General features: G+C 41.9%; 1 protein-coding gene across 1 annotated transcript; it reads right to left on the bottom strand.

Annotated features, from left to right (window-relative positions):
- Positions 1-11,044: 11,044 nt before the first annotated feature.
- Positions 11,045-13,309, bottom strand: LOC119268633. The gene is made up of 6 exons (XM_037550300.1): positions 13,031-13,309; positions 12,831-12,861; positions 12,651-12,725; positions 12,067-12,193; positions 11,814-11,889; positions 11,045-11,339 (listed from the first exon to the last, which is right to left on the bottom strand). The coding sequence occupies exons 1-5, from the start codon at positions 13,068-13,070 to the stop codon at positions 11,854-11,856; spliced, it is 309 nt and encodes a 102-aa protein (XP_037406197.1). The 5' UTR covers positions 13,071-13,309; the 3' UTR covers positions 11,045-11,339; positions 11,814-11,853.
- Between the last annotated feature and the right edge of the window lie 6 nt (positions 13,310-13,315).

The raw sequence follows: 13,315 nt of genomic DNA, 5'->3' as shown, positions 1-13,315 counted from the left end.
GCCGCCACCGCCCGCGCGTTGCCCCACCGCCGCCGCCGCCGACATCACCGCCGCCGGATCCGCCGCCGCCGGAGGTTGTCTCGCCGCCGCCGGTTTTTTTAAAAACTGTTCGGTTTTCCAACGGTTTTGTTCGTTTTTTTAGATTTGTTTTTTTTAAATAGAACAGTTTTCCGGTTTATTTAATTAGCGAGCGTTCGTCCGTTCGTTTGTTTTAACGAACGTTCGTCGTTTTTCTTTTTCTCGGATTAAATCCGTGATTTTTCTGATCGCGATTTCTGATCCGATTTTCGTTTTAGTCTAACTTTTCGCTCGTTTATCGGAATCAGGCGATTCAAGCGCCTGGAGTTTCATCTCGAACCCCTCTTTCCGTTTAGCCAACTTAAACAAGTTTTGCCACAGTAAAAAGTGCCCTAGATCCAGAATAGTAAACGAAGCCTGTTTCTTTTGCCGTTTGTCTTTCGTTGCTTCGTTCGATTTGATTCTTTTTGCCAACCGGAGTTCTTAAGTTGAAATTTCTGTTTAGATCTCTTATTTGAGTTTTACCTGTGCATTAGTTGAGTACCTATTGTATGCTTGTTTGTTTGCGATAGAATACCCGGAGTGCGCCGCTTGCTACTTCAAATCGCTAGGTTTCCCGGATCATCAGCAAGGCAAGTAACACTTTGATCATGCTTTCCCTCTACCCAGTTTTATTGCATTAGATCAATCCTCACACATTGCATGATTAGGATCTAATTAAATTGTGGGTTTGGGAAGTAGTTGAGGTAGTACCTATTACCTGTTATTATCAAACCTTTGGGAGTTACTTCTACGTTTGCTTATTATGCCATGCTATGCTAGTAGACGTGGATTGGGTGAGTGTATCCATGACAGATGTGAGATTGTTAATTAATGGTTTATCTAAGGTGGCAACTTAAACACACATCTGGGTGGATTGAGGCACCTGGGTATTCCAGCGATGGCCTGTTTTCTTTTGGACCGCCACCCAGGCTCAAAGGGATCATGAGATTATTCATGCTAGAAACTTCCGTGTGCAGCCACAAGCTATTATGGGCTCTAGCATAGTTGATTAAGTTGTGCAAACTCTTACAGTGGTAGACTAGCAGATGTAGGGGAAAGTAGGTGTAATGGTCTACCCGATCGTAAGGTGCTAGCGCTTCTGAAAGACTATGTCTCGGTCATCTGTCTTCTCAAACACCATGAAGTGCAAGAAACCAAATGGAGGCGATCGAGTCTTGTGGGGAAAAGTGCGCAAACCTCTGCAGAGTGTATAAATTAATCATGATTAGCCGTGTCCCCGGTTATGGACATCTTGAGTATCTAGTACCTGGATTATCATGTGAATCTCAACATGTTACTTTAAAATTAATTTTGTTGGGTTTTGTTTAATGATGATGCTTAATTGGGATTGAGAATGCTATCAACCATTCTCAATGTTTAACAACTAGCATGATAGTTAAATAAAATTTATTCCTTTGCAGTAGGGAAAAATTGGCTTTACGCAAAACTATAACCATAGAGCTTACCACCAGCCAAATATGCATATAGAATAGCCTATTTCTTTCCATTACTCTCTATGTATTATTTTGCCAGCATATTCCATGTGCTGACCCGTTTCGGGCTGCAACGTTAATGTTGCAGACTTTTCAGACGACAATTAAGGTGTTTTTAGGTCGTGGTTCTATACTCAGTGATGTCGTTGGAGTTGATGGACTCACTTATCTTCCAAGCCTTCTGCTGTTATCGTTATTAGATGGCCTTAAGCCATATTTATTGTAATAATTTCTCTTTTGAGACACTCGATATAATAAGTGTGTGATTGCTACTCTGTTATAAATCCTTCAAGTACTGTGTGGTGTCAGCATTACTGATCCAGGGATGACACCTGAGCACAGAGATTAGACCGTTTGAGGTCTGGTCGCTACAATCCCTATAGATCTTGATGCCCAATATATAAGCAGCTTCACTGAGGTCTTTCATTGAAAAACTTTTATTCAAGTATCCTTTTATGCTATCCAGAAATTCTATATCATTTCCAATCAACAATATGGCATCCACATATAATATTAGAAATACTACAGAGCTCCCACTCAATTTCTTATAAATATAGGCTTCTCGAAAAGTCTGTATAAAACCATATTCTTTGATCACCTCATCAAAGCGTATATTCCAACTACAAGATGCTTGCACTAGTCCATAAATGGATCGCTGGAGCTTGCACACTTTGTTAGCACCTTTAGGATCGACAAAACCTTCTGGTTGCATCATATATAACTCTTCTTTAAGAAACCCATTAAAGAATGCAGTTTTGACATCCATTTGCCAGATTTCATAAAATGCGGCAATTGCTAACATGATTTGGACAGACTTAAGCATCGCTACATGTGAGAAAATCTCATCGTAGTCAACACCTTGAACTTGTCGAAAACCTTTTGCGACAAGTCGAGCTTTGTAGATAGTAACATTACTATCAGTGTCAGTCTTCTTCTTAAAGATCCATTTATTATCTATGGCTTGCCGATCATCAAGCAAGTCAACCAAAGTCCATACTTTGTTCTCATACATGGACCCTATCTCAGATTTCATGGCCTCAAGCCATTTTGTGGAATCTGGGCTCATCATCGCTTCCTCATAGTTCGTAGGTTCATCATGGTCCAGTAACATGACTTCCAGAACAGGATTACCGTACCACTCTAGTGTGGAACGTGCTCTGGTTGACCTACGAGGTTCAGTAGTAACTTGATCTGAAGTTTCATGGTCATTATCATTAGCTTCCTCTCTAGTTGGTGTTAGGCATCATGGGAATGGTTTTATGTGATGAGCTATTTTCCAATTCGAGAGAAGGTACAATTACCTCATCAAGTTGTACTTTCCTCCCACTCACTTATTTCGAGAGAAACTCCTTCTCTAGAAAGGATCCATTCTTAGCAACAAAGATCTTGCCTTCAAGTTTGTGATAGAAGGTGTACCCAACAGTTTCTTTTGGGTATCCTATGAAGACGCACTTCTCCGATTTGGGTTCCAGCTTATCGGGTTGAAGCCTTTTCACATAAGCATCGCAACCCCAAACTTTAAGAAATGACATCTTAGGTTTCTTGCCAAACCACAATTCATACGGTGTCGTCTCAACGGATTTATAAGGTGCCCTATTTAAAGTGAATGCAATTGTCTCTAATGCATAACCCCAAAATGATAGTGGTAAATCGGTAAGTGACATCATAGATCACACCATCTCTAATAAAGTACGGTTACGACATTCGGACACACCAATATGCGGTGGTGTTCCAGGTGGCGTGAGTTGTGAAACTATTCCACATTGTTTTAAATGAAGGCCAAACTCGTAACTCAAATATTCACTTCCGCGATCAGATCGTAGAAACTTTTATTTTCTTGTTACGATGATTCTCCACTTCACTCTGAAATTCTTTGAACTTTTCAAACGTTTTGGACTCGTGTTTCATCAATTAGATATACCCATATCTGCTCAAATCATCTATGAAGGTTAGAAAATAATGATACCCGCCGTGTGCCTCAGCATTCATTGGACCGCATACATCGGTATGTATTATTTCCAATTAGTTATTAGCTCACTCCATTGTTCTGGAGAACGGAGTTTTAGTCATCTTGCCCATGAGGCATGGTTCGCAAGCATCAAATGATTCATAATTAAGTGATTCCAAAAGCCCATCTGCATGGAGTTTCTTCATGTGCTTTACACCAATATGACCTAAACGGCAGTGCCACAAGTATGTTGCACTATCATTACCAACTTTGCATCTTTTGGCATCAATATTATGAATATGTGTATTATTACGATCGAGATTCAATAAACCATTTACGTTGGGTGTATAACCATAGAAGGTTTTATTCATGTAAATAGAACAACAATTATTTTCTAATTTAAATGAATAACTGTATTGCAATAAACATGATCCAATCATATTCATGCTCAATGCAAACACCAAATAACATTTATTTAGGTTCAACACTAAACCCGAAGGTAGAGGGAGTATGCGATGGTGATCTTATCAACCTTGGAATCTCTTCCAACACACATCGTCACTTCGCCCTCAACTAGTTTCTGTTCATTTTGTAACTCCTGTTTCGAGTTACCTATCTTTGCAACTGAACCGGTATCAAATACCCAGGGGCTACTACGAACACTAGTAAAGTACACATCAATAACATGTATATGAAATATACGTTTGTTCACTTTGCCATCCTTCTTATCCGCCAAGTATTTGGGGCAGTTCCGCTTCTAGTGACCATTTCATTCGCAGTATAAGCACTCAGTTTCAGGCTTGGGTCCAGCTTTGGGCTTCTTCCCGAGAGTGATAACTTTCTTGTCATTCTTCTTGAAGTTACATTTCTTTCCCTTGCCCTTTTACTTGAAACTAGTGGTCTTGTTAATCATCAATACTTCGTGTTCTTTCTTGATTCCTACCTTCACCGATGTCAGCATCGCGAAGAGCTTGGGAATCGTTTTCGTCATCCCTTGCATATTATAGTTCATCACGAAGTTCTAGTAACTTGGTGATAGTGACTAGAAAACTCTGTCAATCACTATCTTATATGGAAGATTAACTCCCACTTGATTCAAGCGATTGTAGTACCCAGACATTCTGAGCACATGCTCACTGGCTGAGCTATTCTCCTCCATCTTGTAGGCAAAGTACATGTCAGAGGTCTCATACCTCTCGACGTGGGCATGAGTCTGAAATACTAATTTCAACTCTTGGAACATCTCATATGCTCCACGGCGTTCAAAATGTTTTTGAAGTCCTGGTTCTAAGTCGTAAAGCATGGCACACTAAACTATCAAGTAGTCATCATTCCGAGCTATTCAAATGTTCATAATGTCTTCATCTGCTCCTGCAATAGGTCTGTCACCTAGCGGTGCATCAAGAACATAGTTCTTCTGTGCAGCAATGAGGATAATCCTTAGATCACGGACCCAGTCCGCATCATTGCTACTATCATCTTTCAACTTAGTTTTCGCTAGGAACATATCAAAAACATAAGGGAGCTACAATGCGAGTTGTTGATCTACAACATAGATATGCAAATACTATCAGGACTAAGTTCATGATAAGCTAAGTTCAATTAATCATATTACTTAAGAACTCCCACTTAGATGGACATCTCTTGAGTCATCTAAATGATCACGTGATCCATATCAACTAAACCATGTCCGGTCATCACGTGAGATGGAGTAGTTTTCAATGGTGAACATCTCTATGTTGATCCTATCTACTATATGATTCACGTTCGACCTTTCGGTCTCCAGTGTTCCGAGGCCATGTTTGTACATGCTAGGCTCGTCAAGTTTAATCTGAGTATTCTGCATGTGCAAAACTGTCTTGCACCCATTGTATGTGAATGTAGAGCTTATCACACCCAATCATCACGTGGTGTCTCAGCACGACGAACTATCGCAATGGTGCATACTCAGGGAGAACACTTATACCTTGAAATTTAGTGAGGGATCATCTTATAATGCTACCGTCGTACTAAGCAAAATAAGATGCATAAAAGATAAACATCACATGCAGTCAAAAATATGTGACATGATATAGCCATCATCATCTTGTGCCTTTGATCTCCATCTCCAAAGCACCGTCGTGATATCCATCATCACCGACTTGACACCTTGATCTCCATCGTAGCATCATGGTCATCTCGCCAACTATTGCTTCTACAACTATCGCTAACGCATAGTGATAAAGTAAAGCAATTACATGGCGTTTGCATTTCATACAATAAAGCGACAACCATAAGGCTCCTGCCAGTTGCCGATAACTTTTACAAAACATGATCATCTCATACAATAACGTACATCACATCATGTCTTGACCATATCACATCACAACATGCCCTGCAAAAACAAGTTAGATGTCCTCTACTTTGTTGTTGCAAGTTTTACGTGGCTGCTACAGGCTTCTAGCAAGAACTGTTCTTACCTACGCATCAAAACCACAATGATGATTTATCAAGTTTGTTGTTTTAACCTTCAACAATGACCAGCCGCAGTCAAATTCGATTCAACTAAAGTTGGAGAAACAGACACCCGCCAGCCACCTTTATGCAAAACTAATTGCATGTCTGTCGGTGGAACCGGTCTCATGAACATGGTCATGTATGGTTGGTCCAGGCCGCTTCATCCAAAAAAATCGCCGAATCAAAATAAGACATTGGTGGTAAGTAGTATGACGATCACCACCCACAACTCTTTGTGTTCTACTCGTGCATATCATCGACGCATAGACCTGGCTCGGATGCCACTGTTGGGGAACGTAGCATGCAATTTGAAAACAATTCCTACGCTCACGCAAGATCTATCAAGGAGATGCATAGCAATGAGTTGGGGAGAGTGTGTCCACGTACCCTCGTAGACCGAAAGCGGAAGCGTTTGACAACGCAGTTGATGTAGTCGAACTTCTTCTCGTTCCGACCGATCAAGCACCGAACGTATGGCACCTCCCAGTTCTGCACACATTCAGCTCGATGATGTCCCTCGAACTCTTGATCTAGCAAAGTGTCAAGGGAGAGTTCCATCAGCATGATGGCATGGTGACGGTGATGGTGAAGTGATCCGCGCAGGGCTTCACCTAAGCACTATGTGAATATGACCGGAGACGTAAACTGTGGAGGGAGGCGCCGCACACGGCTAACAGATGTTGTTGTGTGTTCTAGGCGCCTCCCCCCTTCATATATATAGGTGGGAGGGAGAGGGGGAAGCCAAGGGGGAGCCCAAGTAGGAGGAATCCTACTTGGGGCTCTAATCCTATTCGCCCCCCTAACCATAATTCCCGGAGAGGGAAGGAAGGAGGAGTGAGGAGGGAAGGAACGGGGAGGCCGAATCCCTCTCCTTCCTATCTCCCTTCTCCTCTTTCCTTCACCTTTATTTTGGCCTAAATGGGGCGCACCAGCCCCTTAGGGGCTGGTCTGCCCCCCTCTTGGCCCATTAAGGCCCATGTAGCTACCAGGGGGATGCTTGAAACCCCTTCCGGTGACCCGATATGCACCCGGTATCCCTGGAACACTTTCGGTGTCCGAATACCATCGTCCAATATATGAATCTTTACCTCTCGACAATTTCGAGACTCCTTTTCATGTCCGTGATCTCATCCGGACTCCGAACAACATTCGGTCACCAAATCACATAACTCATATAATACAAAATTGTCATCGAACGTTAAGCATGCGGACCCTACGGGTTTGAGAACTATGTAGACTTGACCGAGACAGCTCGCCGGTCAATAACCAACAGCGGAACCTGGATGCTCATATTGGTTCCCACATATTCTACAAAGATCTTTATTGGTCGTACCGTAATGACAACATACGTTATTCCCTTTGTCATTGGTATGGTACTTGCCCGACATTCAACCGTCGGTATCTCCATACCTAGTTCAATCTCGTTACCGGCAAGTCTCTTTACTCGTTCCATAATACATCATCCCGTAACTAACTCATTAGTCACATTGCTTGCAAGGCTTATCATGATGTGTATTACCGAGAGGGCTCAGAGATACCTCTCCGATACTCGGAGTGACAAATCCTAATCTCGATCTATGCCAATCCAACAAACACCTTCGACGATACCTGTAGAGCATCTTTATAATCACCCAGTTACGTTGTGACGTTTGATAACAAATAAGGTATTCCTCCGGTATCCGGGAGTTGCATAATCTAATAGTCGAAGGAATATGTATTTGACATGAAGAAAGCAATAGCAATAAAACTGAACGATCAATATGCTAAGCTAACGGATGGGTCTTGTCCATCACATCATTCTCCTAATTATGTGATCTCGTTCATCAAATGACAACACATGTCTATGGTTAGGAAACTTAACCATCTTTGATTAACGAGCTAGTCTAGTAGAGGCTTACTAGGGACATTGTGTTTTATCTATGTATACACACATGTATCAGGTTTTCGGTTAATACAATTCAAGTATGAATAATAAACATTTATCATGATATAAGGAGATATAAAATAACAACTTTAGTATTGCCTCTAGGGCATATTTCTTTCAACTTAGTGCTCATATGTCGTCGAGGCACAGGACTTCTCCTCATTGTGTTAGTTGGGGCAGTGCACGGCGGGACCTTTGGCTAATGGGGTCGTCGACTGGACCGGGAACAACTTTCAACCAACATGGTGAGGACAGATCCGAGTATGAGGTGAGTAGACATGCAACTGGTTGATGGCTAGGACAGCGACAACGGGAATGAGGGATTTATAGATTTGGCAGAATCAGACGAAAATAAAACTTCTCTAGAAATGTGTTCCCGCCTACATAGGGTTCTAACCATAGGGAGCGCGAGTGTGAGGGCCAAAGCACAAAATGTAAATGACACTGGATGAGGTGCCTCGCAAACTATGCTAAGTATCGTTATCTCACTCACGCAACGACGGGGGTATTAGCAAGAGTACAATGGCCGATTAGAGCCCCGCCAGCTTGGCCAACAAGTCTGACGTGGCCGCAGACGACGCCCTGTTATTGGCCAAAGGTTGTTTTTCAACACAGTACAATAAAAATGCTCACATAAATACAGGAAAATGCAAGCACCAATTTCAAGCCTAGAACTTAAACACTGGTGGGTTTGTTCCACCACAAGGAACCTAAACCATCTGAGCTAGACTCATTTCGCTACGTGTTAAGATTGTGAACTGTAGATGCTTTTAGCCCGAGGAGAAGTCATTGGAGATAATGATCACTACTGAATTAACTTTGTTTTGTGCCTCATACCCGTTTACCTATGCTCTCGCAAGTCCAAGGGCGACTAGGGTCTCTCGCCTCCAGCGAGTGGTGCCGCAGATCTTCCTCATCTCCTATGGCTTTAGGCCATAGAGGCATGGTGGATCTCGCCCCTGCCGGTGGGACAGCTCCTCCTTTGGTTTTAGATGTCTTTTGTGTCTGTTTAGGGTTTGTGTCCTACCCAGAAAGACGAGGCGGTGACGCTTCCCTAAAGATGGAATAAGGTTCTCCCCGCCCTAGCCTCCATCCCGGTGGTGCGACCAGTGTCATTGAAGGCTGTGTGGAGGTGTTTTTTCGGCGGATCTGGCAGGATTCGGTCGGTAGCTATCTTTGGTGGATCCGCTTGAATCAGGTCTTTTTTTTGTCTCCGTTCATGTGTTTTGTAGGATACTTCCGATCTATGCTTCACTGCATCGGCAATTGTTGTTGTTCTGGTACGTTGGTCCAATGAAAACTTAGCACGACGACTTTCTAATTGTTTATTACCACAAGTTTTTTTGCTCGGCTCATGTAAGGGAGGGTGATGGCGGTGGCGCGCCATCGGCTTGCTTCGCTAGATGGTCTACGGATTTGAATGCTTTTATTTCTGGTGTTCGAACTACCATGATTGATTATTAAAAAATGCTATTAGCTATAGAATGATACGTGTCACTACAACATTTGGGCCAAGCGAGCCAATCATGTAAACTCACGTGGAACGTGGAAGAGAAATGCCGTCGCATGCCAGACACACCCACCGTCGGGTCGGCGGGCTGTGACGAGACTGCCGGTAAGCTGCCAGACAGGCACGGTTCCCCTGTCTCACCGCCACACCAAAGTAACCTCGCGTGAAGTCCACCACTACACCCGAGTCGTTTTCTACTCTACCGTAATTTGCTGCATCGACCGGCCTCTTCGGAGTTTGCTGTCCCGGCCGGCGACCCGTATCGTGGATTGGCGCCCACATGTGCTGCCTGCACATCAGATCTGCGGGCAGCTGGTTTCGCGTGCGTCTTGGTCGATTGCCTCCCGTTGATGTGTCCTGACCTTTCTCATTCCGAAGAGGCAGTGCCCTTCTTCGCATGAGGTTCGCTGTACCCACGAACCCCGCAGACGTAGCATACGGATCACGTAGTATCTCGGAGAGGGGGATACGTGCAGGGTTGGGAGGATGTGTACGGTCACTAGCCTCAGACATACGCATATTTTTGCTAAAATAAACATGTGCCGGTGATTATGAAGAGGCTAAACATTTCAAGCGACAAAGAAAACGATTTTTTCAGCCATATACAGGGATGAAGATCAGCTCAAGACAGGCCCAGACAATAGGCGTGATTCTGCGGGAAAGCACGACAGGAGCCACAAAAGTAAGAAAAATCCCCGCAAAACGAGTGCAACTTCCCAATGTGCCACAATACTTTTTGCGTAGAAACTTTTTCTTTAATTTCCATTTGCATGCGAACTAGCAGTACTACTACGCGCAAAATCGCAGGGCCGCCAAGGAAATGGGAACCCAAAAGTTTTCTGCTCTACTACTCTCTTTCTAGACGCAAGAGCTATATCCGAGAGGGAAAAATGAAAATAAAAATAACCCCTCTTTTCCCATTCCCTCTCTATTGCATGGGTGGAAGAACTAAAATAGAGGATTCTGAAGAAAAAAAGGCCTTCGAAATCAAATTAAATAGAGGATTCTGAAAAAGGGACCTTCAAAATCAATTTTTTTGTGTAGCGCAAAGGAGCTGTGATTTCTGCTTATTCCTATAAAACATGAAAAATTAAAAAGAAGCACATGCGTTGGATCGAACCAACGACCACATGCTTGAATCTAGCGAGGCTAGCCAGCCTAGCTAGCGAGTACGATGGCAAATCTTTTTTAAAAAAGACTTTCAACATTTTTATAATATACGTTGAACAAAATTTATAATAAAGTGAACTTTTTTGTGAAACATACTGAACAACTTTAAAATACACAAAATGAACATTTTATAGTATACATTGAACAATTTCTTAATATACGATGAACAAAATTTAAATGCACAATGAACAATTTTATAAAATACAATGAACATTTTTGTAATATATGATGAACATTTTTATAATGCAAGGTGAACTATTTCATAATATACAATGAACATTTTCTTAATACAATGAAGATTTTTGTAATATGTGGTGAACTTTTAATAGAACTAGATGATACCCCGCGCGTTGCTGTAGAACATTTTAAGCAATAACATTAGAGTATGTTAGCTACATGTAGCTTATTCTTTTTCTAAACATGGTAGCATGAAACATGCGAGATAAATGATCAGTAATTATAATTATTACTATACAACAACAATTCCTGACGTTTTTTCATGTCTGACAAACATATGGAACTACTACATCCATAATCTAGCTAATTGAGAGCAATTAATCTTCACATCAATATGTCATCAGATATAACTATATACAAAGTTTGGACATATGAAGGTTCTGCTAGCCTTAAAGACTACATGTACATCTTGCAAAAAATATATGCTTGACAGATCTACAGGTGTCCTCACTTCAAGCTTTGTCTCAAGGTTCTGCTAGGCTAAAATGTTACATGTACATCCTGCAAAAAAAAGACACGCTTGATAGGTCTACATGCGTCCTTGCTCCAAGCATTCTCTATAATAGTGGGAAATATCTAGGCTATATGGTTAACTATAAATGTTAGATAAGTGAACAAATACAAATTGAGAGATAGGTACAGAAGGGAAAAAGCGATACAACCATATATTTATCAAGGAAAAGCCTAGATTCAACTAACTTGGTAGTATATTCAGCAGACTTAGCACATAAAAAAAATAATCTTTTGGAAGGCATATATGTTGTCCTAATAGGCGAGAAATGACAGCTGACAATATAGTAATTAAAGCATAAACATGTATTACTAACATCAGTAACAAATTGACGGAAAATGAAAATCAGAATATCTTCACACAAACCGCAAAATCATAAATAGTTAGGTTCAACATCATGTGATTGGACAATACCGACGCTTGAAACATCAAGAATATTTACACCACGCAAGATCATTACTCACCTGGTTGTTTAAGTAATCATATCACGCATCTTCTAGACATTCAGCTAACCCCAATAACAAACAATAGAGCAGTTTTCTGCGAGATCAAATTAGTTCCTTATCAAGGAAGCCATATAAAGTTATGAACCATTAAAAATGAAAGAACTAATTTACCGTGATAAACTTATGCACAAACGCAAAGCTAAAATAGTTGATGTTTCAGTTTCTGTCTAAGAAAGAAAGATAGAAGAAGCAGGATCGGTCATCGACCTACCAGATCGTACAATGGCCAAGAGACGTTCAGTCCTATCATGCGGAAACCACGCTGCTTGCTGAGCTGAGAGTCGCTAAGATCACTTCCACCGCATGTACCAAAAATATGGGAAACTCCAACGCTTTGGCTGCACTCCGAAAACAACCGAAACTCAGACCTTACCATACAGATCACCCCCCATAAGTATGATATAGCAGCAGCAGAGACTTCCTAACTGGTGAGCAAAGAGAAAAATAATAGATGTGGGTGGCCCAAGGAATAGGATCTGAGGGAGGCCGGGAAGAAAATGAATGGGGTTCTGGTAGTGGCATACATATTGTAAACAAAATAGACATCGCTCTTGCTATCCCCATATTACATATCTATTTTTAAAAATGTGGAGAAACATACTTCATATTTGCATCAACCTAATCTGCAGTTGATGCTTGGGTCCAAACAATTACATGTGCTGTAAACATTCATAAATAAAATTAATTATGAAATCAACATTTTGCCAAAGCCACGTACAATCATAAGGCACATAGGGAACATGTGGAGAACAAAATGGTAATTCAATGTCTGTTGGATCTGTAACAATGTCTTGCCTGAAAACAACATGGCGAGAAGTACAGTTCCATGGAAGTGTAGTTATCCTGGTTAGATCTGTAACAATATCTAGCCTGCAAACAACGTGAAGAGAAGTAGAATTCCACATAAGTGTAGTTATCCAAACCAAATAGCATATCAAGATGAGCGATAGTACTGGATCATCTATTATCATTCACCTTATAGGTTGGGGGGAGATGAACATGCATCCTGCAGTTTCAGTTCGTGCAAAAACAAAATCAATTCGAAATTGTAGTCTATTAGGTCTGGAAGGGGATAAACTGCTCGCTCTCTCCTAGAAAAAAGGTAACTGCATAAATTTGGGGATTTGAGGATGGGATAACCAAGACAGGTATTCGTGGTCAATTTCCCCGTGTACCGCGAGCTCCTTGCGGTCGAGCTCGGCGGCGAGAGGTCATGGGAGGACCTTCTTCCCGTGTCTTGTAGTGCACTTGCTTGTGAAGGCACCTTGAATCATCGATGTCATATTTCTTTCTGCCTCACTTCGTGGATCTGGAGGAGGCAAAGCACGTGCCTCGTGGGTGCTTGCAGTCGAGCACGGATGAGGCGGCGGACCCAAGCAGTCGTGCTTGCAATTGCCGGTGGTATGGCGCTGCAGGAGAAGGAAAGGGGATGGAGAGGGACGAAGGAGAAAGAAGAGAGA

This window comes from Triticum dicoccoides, chromosome 3A (genome assembly GCF_002162155.2).
Source record: "Triticum dicoccoides isolate Atlit2015 ecotype Zavitan chromosome 3A, WEW_v2.0, whole genome shotgun sequence".
Lineage (NCBI taxonomy): Eukaryota > Viridiplantae > Streptophyta > Magnoliopsida > Poales > Poaceae > Triticum > Triticum dicoccoides.
This window is presented reverse-complemented; position numbering and strand designations above follow the sequence as displayed.